At 37.0% G+C, this 17,303-nt stretch overlaps 1 protein-coding gene across 4 annotated transcripts; it reads right to left on the bottom strand.

Annotated features, from left to right (window-relative positions):
• Positions 1-612: 612 nt before the first annotated feature.
• SERBP1 (SERPINE1 mRNA binding protein 1) lies at positions 613-14,014 on the bottom strand. Of its 4 annotated transcripts, none has more exons than XM_090269591.1 (8): positions 13,591-14,014; positions 9,993-10,143; positions 9,244-9,384; positions 9,045-9,116; positions 8,513-8,587; positions 5,735-5,912; positions 2,639-2,812; positions 613-780 (listed from the first exon to the last, which is right to left on the bottom strand). In XM_090269591.1, the coding sequence occupies exons 1-8, from the start codon at positions 13,901-13,903 to the stop codon at positions 724-726; spliced, it is 1,161 nt and encodes a 386-aa protein (XP_090125717.1). In that variant the 5' UTR covers positions 13,904-14,014; the 3' UTR covers positions 613-723. The 4 variants fall into 4 exon arrangements, with proteins under 4 accessions (XP_090125717.1, XP_090125715.1, XP_090125716.1 ...); XM_090269589.1 differs by having other exon boundaries at positions 8,513-8,632; XM_090269590.1 differs by having other exon boundaries at positions 9,045-9,134.
• Positions 14,015-17,303: the final 3,289 nt, after the last annotated feature.

Below are 17,303 nucleotides of genomic sequence, written 5' to 3' on the forward strand. Positions count from 1 at the left end.
TAGTTCAAACTGTCAATCAATTGTAATTTGATCCTAATGAACCATGCAGGAGCAAGGATTAATAAACCAATGTGCTTTGAATTTGTTCAAGTCACATTTCTGTATATAAAGATTTAGCATGTAACAGCTATCATGATAAGTGAAAAAATGATTTTCCCCAGAAATGAAAATATTAAAACTAAGTTAAAATACATAAAGTCATTAGTATTCCACACAGCATAAATTTTGACATTCAGAGCTTACATGTCCCAGTTGACCATGTGTGTAAATGCAAAGCAGGTACTAAAACTGTTATGTCCAATATTTAAAACCAGCTTGTAACTGAGGGAACTTCTAAATTCTTAATTAAAAAACACAAATGAAGTGAAAGCTTTAAACTGGTACACATGTTCACACCTATATTTCAAGTTTGGAAATGCATATTTGCAAGCAGCAATACAAAATATTCATGAAGAATGCATAATCTCTGAAAATTATGAAAACATCCCTGCTACCAATACATTTCTAAATACAAAACTGACTACCATATTGTTACTTCTGTGTAGCGAGAGAAGTTCATTTTCAAAACAGATAAAATTCAGTCTGTAGGTGTGAATGGTATGAATGACAGTCTTTTTTTTTTTTTTTTTTTTTTAATTTCTTAGTCGGTTGGGATCCTTAAGCATGCAAAACCTCAGAGAAGTAGGGTCCACAAAGGAACCAGGGTTGTCTTATGGCATCCAGTTAAGCCAGAGCTGGGAATGCCTCTGGGTCATCTACATCAGGAGCAGAAGCACTTGACTGAAAAAGAAACAAACCAAAATTAGTAATTCTCAAATCTTCCCAGTGTCTACATTTACACACACAACTCTAGAAAATCTTGAACTTAAAATACCAAGTAAAATATGTCAAACCTTTTACTTAAAGGCAAAATTTTGGATCAGAATAGGACTACAAATACTTGCAGTAAGTCTTGTCCTGAATTTCTATCAAGACCTAGGAAAATTCTCTAGTAACATCATGCGTTATTTTTCTAATAAATCACAAGTAGTTTCTCTCTTTGTCATTAAGTATTTCGATATTTTTTCCACTTGCTATATAAGAATGACATCAATTTGAAAGCAGGCTAAGAAACTAATTACAATTATTTAAGCAGTACAGTCATCAATGTTAGAATGGGACCCAACTGCCAACTGTTATTTACAATGTACAAATTATGGGGAGAGAAAAAAAGGTATTGAAAAGGTCCATATACACACATTTGTTGTTAAAAACACCTGATCAGAGTAAGAAACAGAAAACAGGTTACCAATGCACTGATCCTATTGACCATAAAATCTGTAATATTTAAGTTACCACTATTATCAAACACTGGCAGAACCAATCAAGCAGGTGGGTCCCCCCAATTTGTGTATCAGATGTTGAGAATTCAGGACATTATGGTCATATCCTAGACAGACCATAAAAGACAGTGAACTAACCAGAAGATTTTCTCTTAATAATTTAGTTTAATAATAAATACATATTAAAAGCACTAACTTTGGCATCAGACAGATCAGAGCTCAAATCTATCAATTACTAGGGCTTGTATCAAAATGTTTCCTAAGAACTTGTTTTGTGTTACAGACTGCAAGACATCGAAGATTACAAAAATTAGGCCAAGAATGAACTCCAGCTCTTACATGACAATCAAGTTAAAAAAAAAAAAAAAAAACTAAAAAGGTGTTCTCTAGACCATCATCTAGTGAGCTTCACAGAATTACTTCAATGGACACAAAGGTTATGTTAATATGAGACCTAAAAAGCAGTAAAAAGTCAAGGCAAAGGATATAGTGAGCATTTCAGGAAGACCCTGTCACAGGTAGATCCAGCTACAGGTTTTCTGTGGCTGAATTCCTCTTCTTTAAAATGGGGTTGTCAACACAGCAACAAGAATTAAATGACTTAGCACATAAGATGTCTGGCAGAGCACCATGACAGCACCTAATAAGTATTCAATAAAGGGTGGTAAATTCAATTCTTCTGGCAGCACTACACAAACAGTTGTTTAAGTGCTTTAAACTAAAATATAACCTCAAAAGTATTTTATTTTTTTCTAATTCATTTTAGAGAGAGAGAAGTAGGAGGGGGAGAGAAACATCGGCTTATGGTTCCATTTATTTAATCATTCATTGGTTGATACTTGTATGTGCCCTGACAGGGGATCAAACCTGCAACCTTGGCGTATCAGATGACACCCTGGTCTACCCAACTGAGCTACCCAGCCAGGGCCTAAAAATATAGTTTCTTAAAGATACGTCGCTCTGGCTGGCGTGGCTCAGTGAATTGTTTGCCAGCCTGCGAACCAAAGGGTCGCTGATTGGATTCCCAGTCAGGGCACATGCCTGGGCTGTGGGCCAGGTCCCCTGTTCAGGGTGTGTGAGAGGCAGCCACAGAGTGATGTTTCTCTCCTCTTCTCTCACCATCCTCCCCTAAAAATAAATAAGTAAAAATTAAAATATATATATATATTTTATAAAATATATATATATTTTATATATATATATAAAGATATCTACCCTTTTTTTCTTCTGCTTATGTCCCCAAAAGGACATTGAACAGTGAATTTACCAAGAGGTCATTCAATTACTTAAAACCAAAATGAGTCTTTAAAAATTACCTTATCAGTCCTGCTGCCACGGTTTGGACGTCCACCACGCCCACGGCCACCTCGTCCTCCCCTGCCACCACGTCCTGGGCGGCCAAGGTCTCCAAAATTGATCTCCAACTGAGATGTTATATCATTTGCTGGCTTCCGGAAATGATGGTCCATAACTGAATCTTCAGCATGAGCCTAAAAATTTAAGTAAAGGCCACTGGGTGATTACTAGGAAAATAATAACACAAATTTCTAAATGAAGTTTTTTCTTAAAAGACTAAAAATCCAACCTGTTACTTTATGTGAACAAATATATCAACACCACTACAGGTAATAAAAAAGCTTTGGGATCAGCCATAGTGATCTTAAGGAAGAATTCCTTTCACTTTTCTCTTTCATGTTCCCCTAACTTGAAATGACAGGTGATAGTGGCAAGTCTCAATCAGAGGTACATATAATCAAACAACTCAAGTGGCTGGGGCCCATCTCAAACCTAATGAATCGTATAATCTTTAGCAGTACATTTAAAATAAGCCCTTCAGATCAGGATTCCCCATAAAGGAACCTGATAGGGGATTAGGATACTCTTCATTTGGACCCCCTAATAAAGATATGGACAGATAGCATAATCCTGAATTTTTTTATAAATTACAGAAAATTTTTGTTCTATATTCTTCCAACCATGAGTTAAGATATTGTGTACAAAATTCTCAGAATGCTATTCTGTTCATATACCACTTTTATATATTCTTTGATATAAACTGGAGAGCTAGATTCAAGTGACTCACAACTTTACATAAGGGAACCCTGAAAAGCTGTGCCCAGGTAAACCACGCCTTAAACATATCAAAGAAAGGAACCATCCTGAAAACAAAGTTGTCATGGTTGTGAAATCAAGATCCTACTTTGTATTTATGTAATCAACTCCATGACCCAATCTGCAAAAAAAGCCAGAGAATTTTATAATACTTAACACCAGATTTCTTCTTATATGTCTGGGATGAATGAGTTTTAATCTTCAAATTGGAAACTCTTCTTATACTAATTAGAATGTTTTAATATTTTTACTGTTTATATCATTTTAATTTTTCTATATTTCTGGAGGAATACGAATATTTTGTTCTTTCTAAATATCTTAACACTACAATCATTAAAAACTACCCTTAAAGTACAAATAAATGTTGTATTTATACCCATGTTTTCACCCTTTTAATCATCGAATACTCCAAATTAAATGTCATCCCTTAGTGTTAGGCCAAAGTAATTTAAAGGTAACAGAAGTTTAAAGAATAAATATAAATCCACAAAAACCACTAGCAAATTAATTATATATACTAATTGTCTAATTTTTAAATGTTTGCTATTGCATAACAATAGTAATTTATTAATCAAAGGCTTTTACAAATTTCTAGGGCAAAGAAGCAAAAAAAAAGCCTAAGTTGATACACTACTGAAATGACCTAAAAGGTTTTACTATAACATAAAGGAAGTCCAGATATTCAGGAGACATCCCTATTAGCTAGCAGGATAAACTGGCAAAGCTCACAAATGTAGCTTGACAATAAATATGTTCTGGTTTCAAAGTTATTCATAACCAATTCCACATTTTATAATTTTCAAACATTTCTAATCATATACATTACCTTACTTAAAACTGGGATACCTAACCTGATGTCTATAAGATGCGTTAAGAGGCTTCAGGGTATTAATAAATCACCTAAACTTCTATCAGAAATTTTTGTGTGTTAGGACCCCAAGAAGTTATGAATAACTGTCTCAAAGGTGTCCAATAAATCTTTTTCATATTAACATAAACAGTTTAATCATTAGTTCAAATGAACAATCTCCCCAAGGTGAATTTTCAAGGTTCTTTAATCAGGAATCCTGTTTGTTTTACCCAGATACACAAAACAACTGCATCTTGAAGAACTATACAAAATAACCCAAAGTTTTTCTAATAAACCGAAATGTTTTTTTCTTCTTCAGGACTTGACACTTAGAAGACAATGTGCTCATCTATACTATTTTTATAGACTCAATGTTTTTAAAAATCACCTCTAAACCTAGAGAAATATTTAAGTCTCTTCAATTTGTCTTATTTTAAAATGTTTCCAGGTTTGCTTCACAGCTATTTTTTTAGAGAACTAAAATATAGTAAGATCCTGTTCAATCTTTTTTTTTAAAGATTTTATTTATTTTTAGAGTGAGGGAAAGAAACATTGATGTGTGAGAGATACATCAATTGGTTGCCTCTTGCTCCCCCCAACTGGGGACCCGGCCCACAACCCAGGCATGTGCCCTGACAGTGAATTGAACCAGCAACCTTTTGGTTCACAGGCCAGCACTCAATTCACTGAGCCACACCAGCCAGGGCTCATTCCTTTTATTACAAGTTGCCTTTATATCATTTTCATTTGACTTTACGACTAAAATCTCATACTTATTTACACAAGCCGTAAAAGGATGCAGTACGGGGACATTCGTCTAAGAATGTCCCCCAAGTCCTAAAGAGAAGCTGCCAAATCAAAAGCCACCAACATGTCTTTCTCATTAGTTTCCATGTTTTGTAGCAAAGGAAACCTATAATTATATATGGTCTTTACATCATTCCTCAATAAAGAAGGGTACTATCATCTATTAAGGAGTCCTAATTATTATATATGGCATAGGCAGACAGTTTCAAAAACTGTATACTAAATAAAGCCATTCGTTTTATTTTAGGTTAAACCACATGAAAATGCCAAACTTTCAATCTAATACAAGCCCTTGAATGACTACCAGTTAGGCAAGATTTTAAAGAGGATCACAACTTTGAGAAGACACACTGTATTTCTAAAATATAGTAATTGTATGATAAACAATTAACAGCTTTTTCTTGGGGATTGGGAGAATTACCACACTGAATATAATTATGGACTGACAGACTATAAATTTCTTGGAATATATGGTAAGGCAGTTTATTTTACTTTTTGAGCAACTGATCTGTCCCAAACGATCCTATGTAAAACTTTTCTTTTTTTATAAACAGGTTATCCATGTAAAATTTTAAACCAAAAAAGGTAAATACAATTCAAGACACCTCTAAAAATTTTCAAACACCACAAAACTTAATTTTACCTCTTCACTCTTTGACTTATGAAGAACAAATCCCTTCTTCCATTGCCCATCAGCACCTTCATTTGGTTTTCTGATATTAAATTCTACTTTTGCCCGGTCCTTATTTTGAATAGCCTTCCACTCATCCAAAGTCATTTCTTTTGGACCCTCTTCCTTTACTTCTTCAACTTCGTTTTCTCTGTGAAAAGATGCTTAAATTTTACATCTAGTAGGGGGCTGTCAAAAGCCTGTATTACTTATACAGAAGATCATCATTTTTGTAACCCAATGGCTAACATGTAATTTGCTAAACACCAAGAATTCAATGCTTGTTGAATTAGTGAAAAGTATAGATAACTGAGAAAAATACAATTCATAGTCACACACTTTTAAATGATCATCAGTAATACAATCTGAAACTGGCTTCCCCGAACCCAAAACACACATTTCTTAAAACTACAATACAGTACTTTGTTTTAAAACCGTATCCATATGTAATTAAAACCTTTGGTCTAGCTCCTCTTAAAACACATTTCTAATTTCCATAATTTCCCACAATACATAACTCATAACATATATGAAGGTAATCATCTAGGATGCCTATGAAACCAAACTTCATATTCTTAAATATACAAGAACAGTTCCTCTATCCTTTATTTTAGCAACACTTAAGGCAAAACAAAAACTTCAAAAGCCAAATTTATGCAAACCTTAGATTCTACATAATTCAAGTTTCAAACCACCTGTTGTGGAAAGGAGACTGAGATTTCACTAACAATGAAACTCTCCACAAAACACACTGGTTTCAATACTTAATACTAAATTAGTTATTTCCAAATACAATTCTCAAGTAATAACTATCATTTTCCTTTTTTGCAGAAAGAAAGCATGGGCGTAGAAATCCATCATTTTAGTCTAATCTCAATTTCCAATAGTCACCAAACAAGTAATGCTATTTTGGGAGCTCTGCTTCTTTCCAAAGATAGCAGGTGATTCAATTAGCCTTAGAGCTCAAATATCTCCCCGTTCCATGTTACAATGTACTGTTGACAAATCCTACCTTAAAACTTCAAGTTTACATAGAATTGATGAGATCTGGCTATCAGAACCAGCTGTCATTTTACAAATGAGAAAACTAAGACAATTACTCTCTTAAGTTGTGACACAGACAAGAATGTAACTCAGCACACTTTATTATATGGAACCATGACATCTACCTTCAAGGGTTTTTGTAAGGATCAAGCTCTGGACACTATATCTAAGGGAGTCGAAGCCAGCCAAGCTGTATCTTAAATTTATATTTCCGTATACAAGATATAATACTATTTTCAGATTCTCCCCTACTCAGACTGCTCTAATGTCATCATCATCATCATCATTAGACCAAATACCCTCAATTTCCTTCCTGGGTCCTGAGTTAAGGATTTGCTTCCAATACTCTAACAATAATATGTGATTTCCTTCTGGTAGACACCTATAATCTTTGCAGGTAACACTTAGGTGATTTAAACATGGGCTCTTTATTAAAGGAACAGCAGCTGTGTTGAGCATTGTGAGGTACTTAATATTACATAAGGCTTATTTAACTCATCCATCGTAATTTCACTGTTTACCAAACAATATTATGATTCCAGTTTCATATAAATGAATCACATTACCCTAAGTTCAGCACATCATTTAATATCATGTATTTTTTCCTATTCTAATAGCAAATCAATTATTCCTTATTCCAACGAACCCATGGAATATGATACTGCAATCATTAACAGTGGTTCACTGTTAAAGCAATTCTTCCTGAAGAAAAAGTCAAATTTAGAAAAGCATCTCCTTCCTGAATCTGAATATGCCCTGAATAAAAATTACTGACCTAAATAATCTGTAATACAAGATTTTAAATCACAATACTATAAGAAATAACTGGCCCATAATTTCTGATTCAACTGATGGAAACTAAAGGCAGGCATTAAATTATTTCTGCCAGTGTAACTTGAATCTTTTACAACTCTCCCACCCTTGAATAAACAAAAACTTCAAAACCAAGTCTTCCACCTAAAAACTCAGAAAATAAAAGATTAAGAAAACTAGTGAATAACATTTGGCCTTTACTCTCCTCATACATTTTAATACAAGCCATTAATGCTATGTTCCATATTCAATGTTGATGGGAAAAAATTTTCAAAGAGATGGAGGAATTTTAAAGTGGTCACGTTTTCTAGTTTTAAATTATCACGAAATAAAATTTGTATAGTTACAGAATCCAAAGTACTTTAAACTATGAGTTCACAAATACAACATCTTATTTCAATAATCTGGTCTAATTTTAAAAAACCCCAATTTCAGATTCCAGTTTTCACCTATTCGATATCTCTGGACAACTATTACTTGAACTATCCATTACTTATGTATCTACTATCATTATCTCTTATCAAGTAAGGTTAGTGAGGTAAAATGCATGGCACCTAATTCCTTTTCCCTATTTTGAGGTTAAAATAGTTAATTTTTGTGCATACAGCTAACAGGTTTTACTGAAATGTGTATCTTCCTTATCTTAAGACAATACTGGTTAATGGTAATTCCAAACAGAAACGATCATTTCTATTTTTTAAACCATTAGAGCCCATTTTATACATGTGTAAAACACTCCTCTACATGGATACCACTTCAGGGGTTAGGGTATAATAAAAGTCTCTCCTGTTAAAAAGCCATCAAATATCAGCATTAAACCTATAGGTTTTCTTGGTAGAAAACCCAAACAGTTTTCAGTGACAAAGCATTACCACTACACATAAAACCACTCACTTATTTTCAGTGTCCGCAACTGGATGTTCTTCACCTTCAGGTGTTTCCTCAGTCACATTTGATTGTTCCAAGTCACTGCAATTATAAGATATTTGTTTCTGAATGTATTTGGGGGATTCTCTAAGGAAAGAAAAAAAAGAAAGGCATCTAGGTCCATTTACATGTAAGTGAAGAATTCTTTATATAAAAATATTTTAAAACCCACACATTCCTTAAGTCTTTTTCTACTAAATTTACACTTCAGTAGATCTTTAAGAGAAAATAATTTTAAAATGTATACTGATCAGTTATAGTACTTTACTCATAAAGTAGTAAGACAGAATACATGGGATCACATATATTGAAATATTGAAAATATTGATCACTTGATACATTGTAATCTAAATATATCCAACAAGACATTATCTTGTAAGGAAATAACTCTGAGAGCTTTTCCATTCTTGTCCCAGGGACAAATAAAAATTACAGGTGAACCTCTAATAAGTACAGGATCAATTTTATTAAAATTATTTTTAAATATAAGAATACCAACGTTAATTCATCTTTGACAGTTCCCCAGTTGTGAGATCCGCTACCTCCACGTTTGTCCTCGTGCTTCAGGCCACTATAATGCGAAAAAGAACTAACAAAACTGAGTTAACATAATACTCTTTAATTCTAGAAATTCAAATTTTGTTTTATTAAAAAAGTAGGCTCAAATCTAAAAATATAATAACCAATATAAGACTTACGATCTATCACTTCCACTATGCCTATCAAACTCTCGTTTGCCACGAGAATCAAATCCATCTCCTCGGCCCATTCCACGTCCACGTCCACCTCGGCCTCTTCCAAGACCACCACGGCCTCGGATAGGCCGGTCGATAATCGGTCTACAACAAATAAAGAACGTTATATATGTCCCAGGTTTCCAGAAATAATAGGAAAATCCAAAGGCTCAAAAAATACAGGAATACATTTATTGGCTCATAAGCCAACAGTTAAACACATTTCAGAAAATTCAAAGTAGTCTATTTCTAAACACATGAAGGAAATCAAAACAACTAAGAAACTACCCCCAAAACAACAAAATTATTTTTACATTGTCTAAAATTAACTGCTAGAGCATATACCTTTTTATTAGTTTCACATTATAACTGAGTAAAACTGCTAATCAATACACTTAACAATTAAACAAATCTAACCTGTATGAGTAATCTATTTTGCTGTACACAACCCAACAGAACTTTCCTGTGAATATGTGAGAACAGCAAGGAAAAGAAATTATCTATCACTTCAATTGACGTGTTTCACTACAAGAAATATAAGGTTGAACACTAAAAACTATTACCGAAATGTATGAAGTATAACAATGCACTTGTTCAGATATCCCTTTGAAAAACTAAAACACATAGCTGTTCCCTGACAACCAATTTATATCTTTGTGCTAAGATGTGACTCTACAAACTGACAAAACATGAGATTTAAAAAAAAATCTTGCCTATCAACTGAAAATTCTCCTCCTTCACCCTTTTCTTCCAGTGGCTTTTCAAATCGTCGTTCACGAGGTGGTCGCCTTTCTGGTCTCCTATCAATTATTTTCCCTTCACCCTGAAGTTGTTGATCAGGCCTTCTTCCAACACGTCTTATTCCTAAAATGATAACCAGCATAAGCAAATTATTTTTGCAACACAAAAAAATTTAGGTCTGTACATCAAAGAAAAAGAAATGTTGGTAATTTTGGGGTCCACTAACTAGAACTTACTGTTGAAAAAGGCAAACACTGGGCATCTCTAAAATGGAACAAAGTACTTTATAGAAATTCCTACATAAAGACAACAACCTTGTTTCAAACTTCTACCTAGTTTGCCAAGTCATTTTCGCCCCTAAAGCATTCTCTGCAACATACTTGGAAGTCATCTGGGGAGGATGCCAGTCTCTTCATTTAAAATTCTAAATTTAAAGAAATTTTAGGCAAATGATTGTTTGGCTTTAAAGACACCAAAGATAACACCAGTAGCCATTCATAATTAATAACCAAGCAAATCCACACACATTCACCAGATGAGGATGCTGGGGGAGTGGGGGGGGGGGAGTGAAGACTACTCTTTTATTTTACATAATTTGGAGGGGAAAAAATATCAACAAAGAAGACTGATAATTCCATGAAATTACAAATTTAAAGGAAAACAAATGGCATTTAGAATTATTATACATCTCCATAGTTTAAAATGAAGTATCCTCTCCTATTAGTGTATATAAATATACATACACATCACACCTAACAAAACAACTGTTATGCAATGACTAGGAAATACTCTTTATTTTTCTATTAAGGATGGACAGCCTTTCTTTAGGTTTGCTCATACCAGTGTATTTACTGATTTCCTCCTTTATTACTTCTTTCCTGTTAGTGTCTAATGCTCTCAAAGGCAACCAATATGCATTACTGGTGACCTTAAGAATAAGTAGACTGATGGTTAAATTTATGACTATAAAATTTCAGATATGCTATAATTCCCAAACCACAATTCTGACAAAGCCAAAAAGCAGTTGAGGAATTGTTTTAACAAGACTTAAGTTGATTTACTCTGGTTCTTTCTAAGAACAATTCACCCGATTGTTCAGGCGCTTGTAAATAAAGAGTAAATCAGTAAATATCAAACTCTTCAGTGAAATTTTAAACTCCATTCAATACAAACCCTCAGTATATGCCACATTGTTAGATCTTACACCAAAGCATTTTAAATAAATTTCAACAGAGTTATAGTGTTCCAGGGTGGAGCTATGAAATTAGTCTTTATAATGATATCCAAGCCAAACACACCCAATAAACAATGGCTTGCTTCCCCACCCAATATTCAATATTAGGCTTACAGAATCTAAAAAACTTACCAAATTTATTCACCCAATAATTGACATTTAAAAATGCATGCTTCTACTGGTGTATTTATCTGCACTTGTAAGCTCACCTGATTTTCACTAGATTCCAGGCTTTTAATATTAGAAGAAAAAAAAATCCACCTTGGTCTACACTCAAGTGATATTCTGCAGTGTCACTTCTCAAGTTCTTTAAATGGAAAAAAGATGAGCTACAAGGCTAATTCTTATAAACATTAAATATACATCTAGGGCATGTCTAGCACTGGGCCAGGAACTATCTTCAAAGGCACAGAACGCAGGATCAGGGTAACAATCCTTCCTACAAGAGGCAGACTCTGTAAATCTATATCCTCCTCCAATGCCCAGAACATCAAATGGCAGACAGCAAGACCTCAAAACAAGTGTATTTGCTTTATTTGTAGATTTGTGTTTTATGCAATTTGAAGTTATGAGTGCTCTGAAGCAATGACTGAAGGAAAACGGTGACAGCCAATACGGGAGATTTCCCAAGGAAAGAGTACAGAATGACAAACTCAGTCCTAGTTATAAATTTATGAATTCCCTGTTTTTCTAACTTAAAAAACTAGTTTCCAGGTAAGAGCTTATTTCAAAAATGGGCTTTGTGATCAAAACAACGGAGGCGTTTCAGATACGCTTCATCCTTTGAACATTTAAAATGGGTGAACACACCTTGTACATTTTAGACTTACACTTCAGACTCAATTTTTTCATGTGCTTTCTTGGAATTAGTCCGATCAAAGACGTAAAGTTGAGCAGTCAGTGTTCCTTAACACAGAAATTAGATGATTTATTCAGTTGTGCTACAGGTTGCTATAACGCTTAGTTGACAAAATAGATATTTGGCTTAAACAATGTATACATGCTTTCTAATTCTCCAACTTGTGCTTCTCCCAACCTGTAATTTTAATACAGGAGTTCTTTTGTTTTATTCACCACCTCAGTTCTTCATCCAAGCCTCTGAGTTCTATTTAAAAACAAATAAACAAAAAACCCTAAATAACACAATTGTTTGATTTTTTTTTTCAATTAGTTGAATGCTTAACGAATTCGACCACAGCTAAAGAGAAAACAACTCATTTCCGGAGCACGTGGCAGTAGAGCGAAATTTCAACTTTAAACATGTACCACCACCCAAGATTCGGAGCTTTGGTCCCACACCTATTTGTTCCTGATCATGTATGCTTTTACTTGTCCCCAACTGTTTTGCTTTTTCATTCATCACAAAAGACAAACTTGTAATGAGAACGCAAAATTCAAGCTTAAGACACTCCCGGTGAGTTTACAGTGTGACCTGGAAGCAACTATTACCCGCCAATGAAATCCTGACCATGCTTCCTGCACATGCGGAGAAACAGCTCTCGACTCTAAAGGGCTCTCTGCAGCGGCGAACGTGACAGGCTCTGCACTCACTCCGCCACGAGGTCCCGGCCACGCTACTCCACGCCACGAGAAACACGGAGTGCGGGAGGTCGGAGAAAGGGTCGTGGATTTCCTGAAATAGCCCATCTTCATTCAGAATTCCCGCTTCTGCTTAACTGAATGTACATAGATAGCCCAATTTCTCTCCTTCCCAACAGTTTAACTCAGTTTAGCAACTACCTTATTAAAATAGTTTGGGGTGGCGGATAATAAAACGCACGGGGCACCTAAAACAGCAGTTATACTTCCACATTATCGAGAAACCTCAGAGACGGGGCTTGGGGTAACGTCCGACCTCCCGCTTTTTCACTGAGGTTCTTCCGCGCCATCGTGGGACAAGATGGCAGGACAGAAGCTCCAGACAGACAACAGCACCTCAAACAACACTCTGAGTGAGGGACAGCTGAGCAGGAAGAAGCTTGAGGACCCCATGCTTCCCCGTAACTTCAGTCCATACATTCGCCCGAAGGATCCGGCGGGAAGGCAACAACCTCCCAGGATCCCGAGCACGCTGAGGAGCAGCTTATCTACGGACCACGCTCCTCCGCTTAGAACCTGAGGCGGGAAGAGGGTGGCTCCACGAACCTTGCAGGAGAGTGTTTGAACTTGGGGCTACCACGCTCGCAAGACCTGGCTTTTGTCATGTGGAGGGAACGTGAGGAAACCGGAGGCAAAACCTCCAGCGGACGCTGGCAACTCGAGAAGCAAGTAGTAGCCTCAAGTCCACCCTGCTCCCTTCCTCGTCCCTAGTCTCCCCGACCTTCTGCCAGACTTACCTTCTTTCTTAAGCGCCACCGGCGGCTGCGTCTCTTCTTTCTTGTCAGCCACGCCAACGCTGGATGGCAGCGGGTTTTTGCGATCTTTCTGGGACTCTTTACGCAGCTGTTTGCCTGCCGCATTGGAGTTGGTCTGGGCTGCGGCCTGAGCTGCGCTCTTGGCCCCAGGGCCCCCAACACCGCCCCCGCCGGCTTCTTTTTTCTTGTTTTCTGCTGCCTTCAACACCTCGAAGGGGTCCGATTCGTCGTCAAATAATTGGTCGAATCGGTTGGTGACCACGCAGCCGAAGCCTTCCTGTAAATGCCCAGGCATGATGGTGGCTCGGCGGCGCGTTCCTCCACGGATTGCAGCGGGCCGCGCCGAGCCAAAAGCGCCTGCTTCAGCTCTTCCCACAAGATGGCCGGGCCGCGAGAGGGGGGCCGTCTTCTCTTCCGGCGGCAGGCACACATCCGGGAGAGGCCGGAGCCGCAGGGCACCATGGGGTAGGTAGGCTAGAGTCGTTCCTACCGAAGCGGCTCCCGAAGTCAGGACTACAACTCCCAGAATGCACAGCGCGACAACTCTTCGCGCGCACCTGAGAGGCGGGACTTCTCAGAGGGCGTGGAGCGTGCGACCTGAGGGAGGGGAAGCGCGACAGTGGGCGGAGTACTGCCACCTGCTCTAGCCACCCTTGAGTCTCGAGCTGTGCTGAAAACGGAGAAACGTGAGGGCGTATTTTGCTCTCGAAAGTACTGTCTTTGGTTTTACTGTCCCAGTCTCCAGCCCAGGGCTAACTTTCCCACCTCTCCGGGATGGTCATGGTGACTCCCACATCTTAGAACTGGAGACTCACAAACTTCCGCGGCTTGGGGGGTTGCCAAGGTGCCGTTGAGTCCAACGTAGGCAGGACGTGACCTGTTTCAATTCAAGTCCCCTCGCTGCTCAGTTTCTGGAGTCGCCCTTCTGTACCCCCAATAATGAACCGACACTTTAACGTAAGGCAGAATATGCTTTCTCTCGCGGGGACGTGAACTTGGATATCAGAATTAATTAAAAGGACAAATTGAACTATCACATGGGAGTTTTGCGCGCCTTTCCTGGGTGAGAAATAAGGTTTTGCGAAGAATGCTTTAATTACTGTTAACTCCTGAGAGCGCAAAATTAGCTAGACACTGGGCAAGCTTTGAAAAGGCAGGATTTGTAGAAACATTCTTCTAGACTTAATCCACTTGTCCATTAATGTCAGGCAAGCCAAGGATTAGGTGTTGGTGAAATGTGCTCAAGAAATAACATTTTAGAGTATCTGAGTGTATGGTGTGCTGAAAGGTGCAATGAGTGGAGGGAAATGTCAGCGAACTGTCATTTACTACTAGTATAGATATTAATTGAGAATATTAATGTCTGTTAAGGTAATTGAGTGTGAATACATATTCAAACATATTTAGTAACACCGTGTTTAAATATTATAATTTTAAAACACAAAATGTAATAGAAAATGCATCTCTGTGTTCCAGGAGCTATCAATACCTTAATCTGAACAACTTTTAGGTAGGTACTTTCTCCTTTTCACTGATGATGAAACCATTTCAGAAGTGAAATGACTTACCAACCTCACACCTGTGTCTGAAGTGCTAGTGCCTGGAGTTAACTCCACTGTGAGTGTGTTGGCATGAACTCTTTCATCCAAACTCTTTCCAATATTTAATAAGATTTAAATATTGTTGTATTTCAGGTAGACTATGTAACATGACTGAATGTGATCTTATTAATTTCTGAGCAGATTTTAAATCAATTCTTCAACAGAAAAGAAAAGAGAGTCACATTGCAGGCATGTGGCACCAAGCCTGGTGGTGTTCTCCTTTCTAAATCCAGCCCCCAATCCTCAAAGTCACCTATTTCTCTGTTGCCCCAGCCCCTGCCATATACACTCTCATCTCACACACACACACCCCCCACCCCTTCCACAAGCTCTGGCTCTTGTGGTTTCTACCCAAAAGACAAGGAGTATTTGATCATATTCTCCATGCCCCTTTGAAAGTAACTTAAGTGCAATTTGGAAGGTCTCCATGCTTTAAAAACCTTTTCTCTTTACCAAGGGCTGTTAATACCTGCATCTTTGAGACATATACTACAAGTTGCCTCTTTCTGGCCACTGCCACAACAATAATATTAAGACCTAAAACTTGCTATTTTACTGTGTGCTGGTGCACTTCATGTGTGTGATCTCATTTATCATCACATCAGCTCTATGAAAAAGGTATTATTTCATTTCTAAGGTGAGGAAAATGAAGCACAAAGAGACCAAGTAACTTACCTACTCCTGCCATAGCCAGAGGAGTAGGGATGACATATCCTTAGTCATTTTTATCCTATGTACAGATCCCTGGTTTCTTCAACCAGATTTTAATGATCACCAAGCGTTATTACAATAAGAATATTTAAAGATAAACTACACATAGGGGAATTGTACATAAGTTCACTTAATGCTCTTTGGAGAATTCACCTATTAATATAGCATAAAATATGAGTAAACATTTGGGGGAAAGGGAAAAACTTGTAAGCACTTTCAACTTCCTTCTCTCCCGGAATTTTTATTAATCCAGGAAAGTTTTAAAGGCCCTTTTAAAAGTATACAAATAAAGCTCAAAATGGTAATTCTTTTACATCTGAAATCAATTATTTTCTTTTAAGTAATGAATTTCACTAAAGTTTCCTTTCTCCTAAGAAGTGAAAATAGTTTTGTTTTTTTTTTTAAGATTTTATTTATTTTTAGTGGGGAAGGGAGGGAGAAAGAGGGAAAGAAATATCAATCTGTGGTTTCCTCCTGTGCACTCCCAACTGGGGACCTGGCCCACAACCCAGGTATGTGCCCTTACCAGGAATTCAGCCACTGACCCTTTGATTCGGAGGCCGGTGCTCAGTCCACTGAGCCACACCAGCCAGGGCTAAAATAGTTTTTAAAAATATTTAAATGTCCCTGCTGCTCTCAATAGAAAAGATATTGCTGCTCAGCTGGTTGAGGATATTCCCACAAAATTAAAGGTTACTGATTCGATTCCTGGTCAGGACACCTTCCTGGGTTGTAGGTTCAGTCCCTGGCCAGGCTTGTAGAAAAGGGAACCTATGGATGTTGCTCACATCAATGTTTCTGTCCTTGTCTTTCTCCCTCCCTTTCCTTCTCTCTAAAAAGAAATAAAATCTAAAAAAAAATACCTCAGGAGGAAGAAAAAACAGTAATTGGCAGACTGTTATTCAAATTAAAGGTATGAGTTATAAAGTGACAAGTTATAGGATACCACTGATTAGAAATGTAGCCTAAAATATCAGCTTTCTGTAGCAAGCTTGAATCACATAATGTCCTCTGAAAAATATGCAACTTCACAGCCTTATCTATAGCAAGCTCTCTAAACAGTAAGTGCTGAGACCTATCCACATATCTTGATTAAATGCCTGATATGGTTGCCTAATAATATACCTCCTTACAGCCCTCACTTGCTTTTAGGATGCTAATACTCAGTTCCCAACCACATTACAAACTTGTTTTCACCCTTTATAATCTTAATGCCCTATTACTAACTGTTGCTATATCATGATCATGATCACTAACAACTATAATTTCAACCTTTACTAAACACTTGACACTGTGCTAAGTACCTCACATGCATTATTTTCTTTAATTTTCAGAACAACATGCAATAAGTAGTATCGCTGTCTTTACTCTCCTTTTACAGAT

Source organism: Furipterus horrens, unplaced genomic scaffold, assembly GCF_987537825.1.
Source record: "Furipterus horrens unplaced genomic scaffold, mFurHor1.1.pri manual_scaffold_3, whole genome shotgun sequence".
Lineage (NCBI taxonomy): Eukaryota > Metazoa > Chordata > Mammalia > Chiroptera > Furipteridae > Furipterus > Furipterus horrens.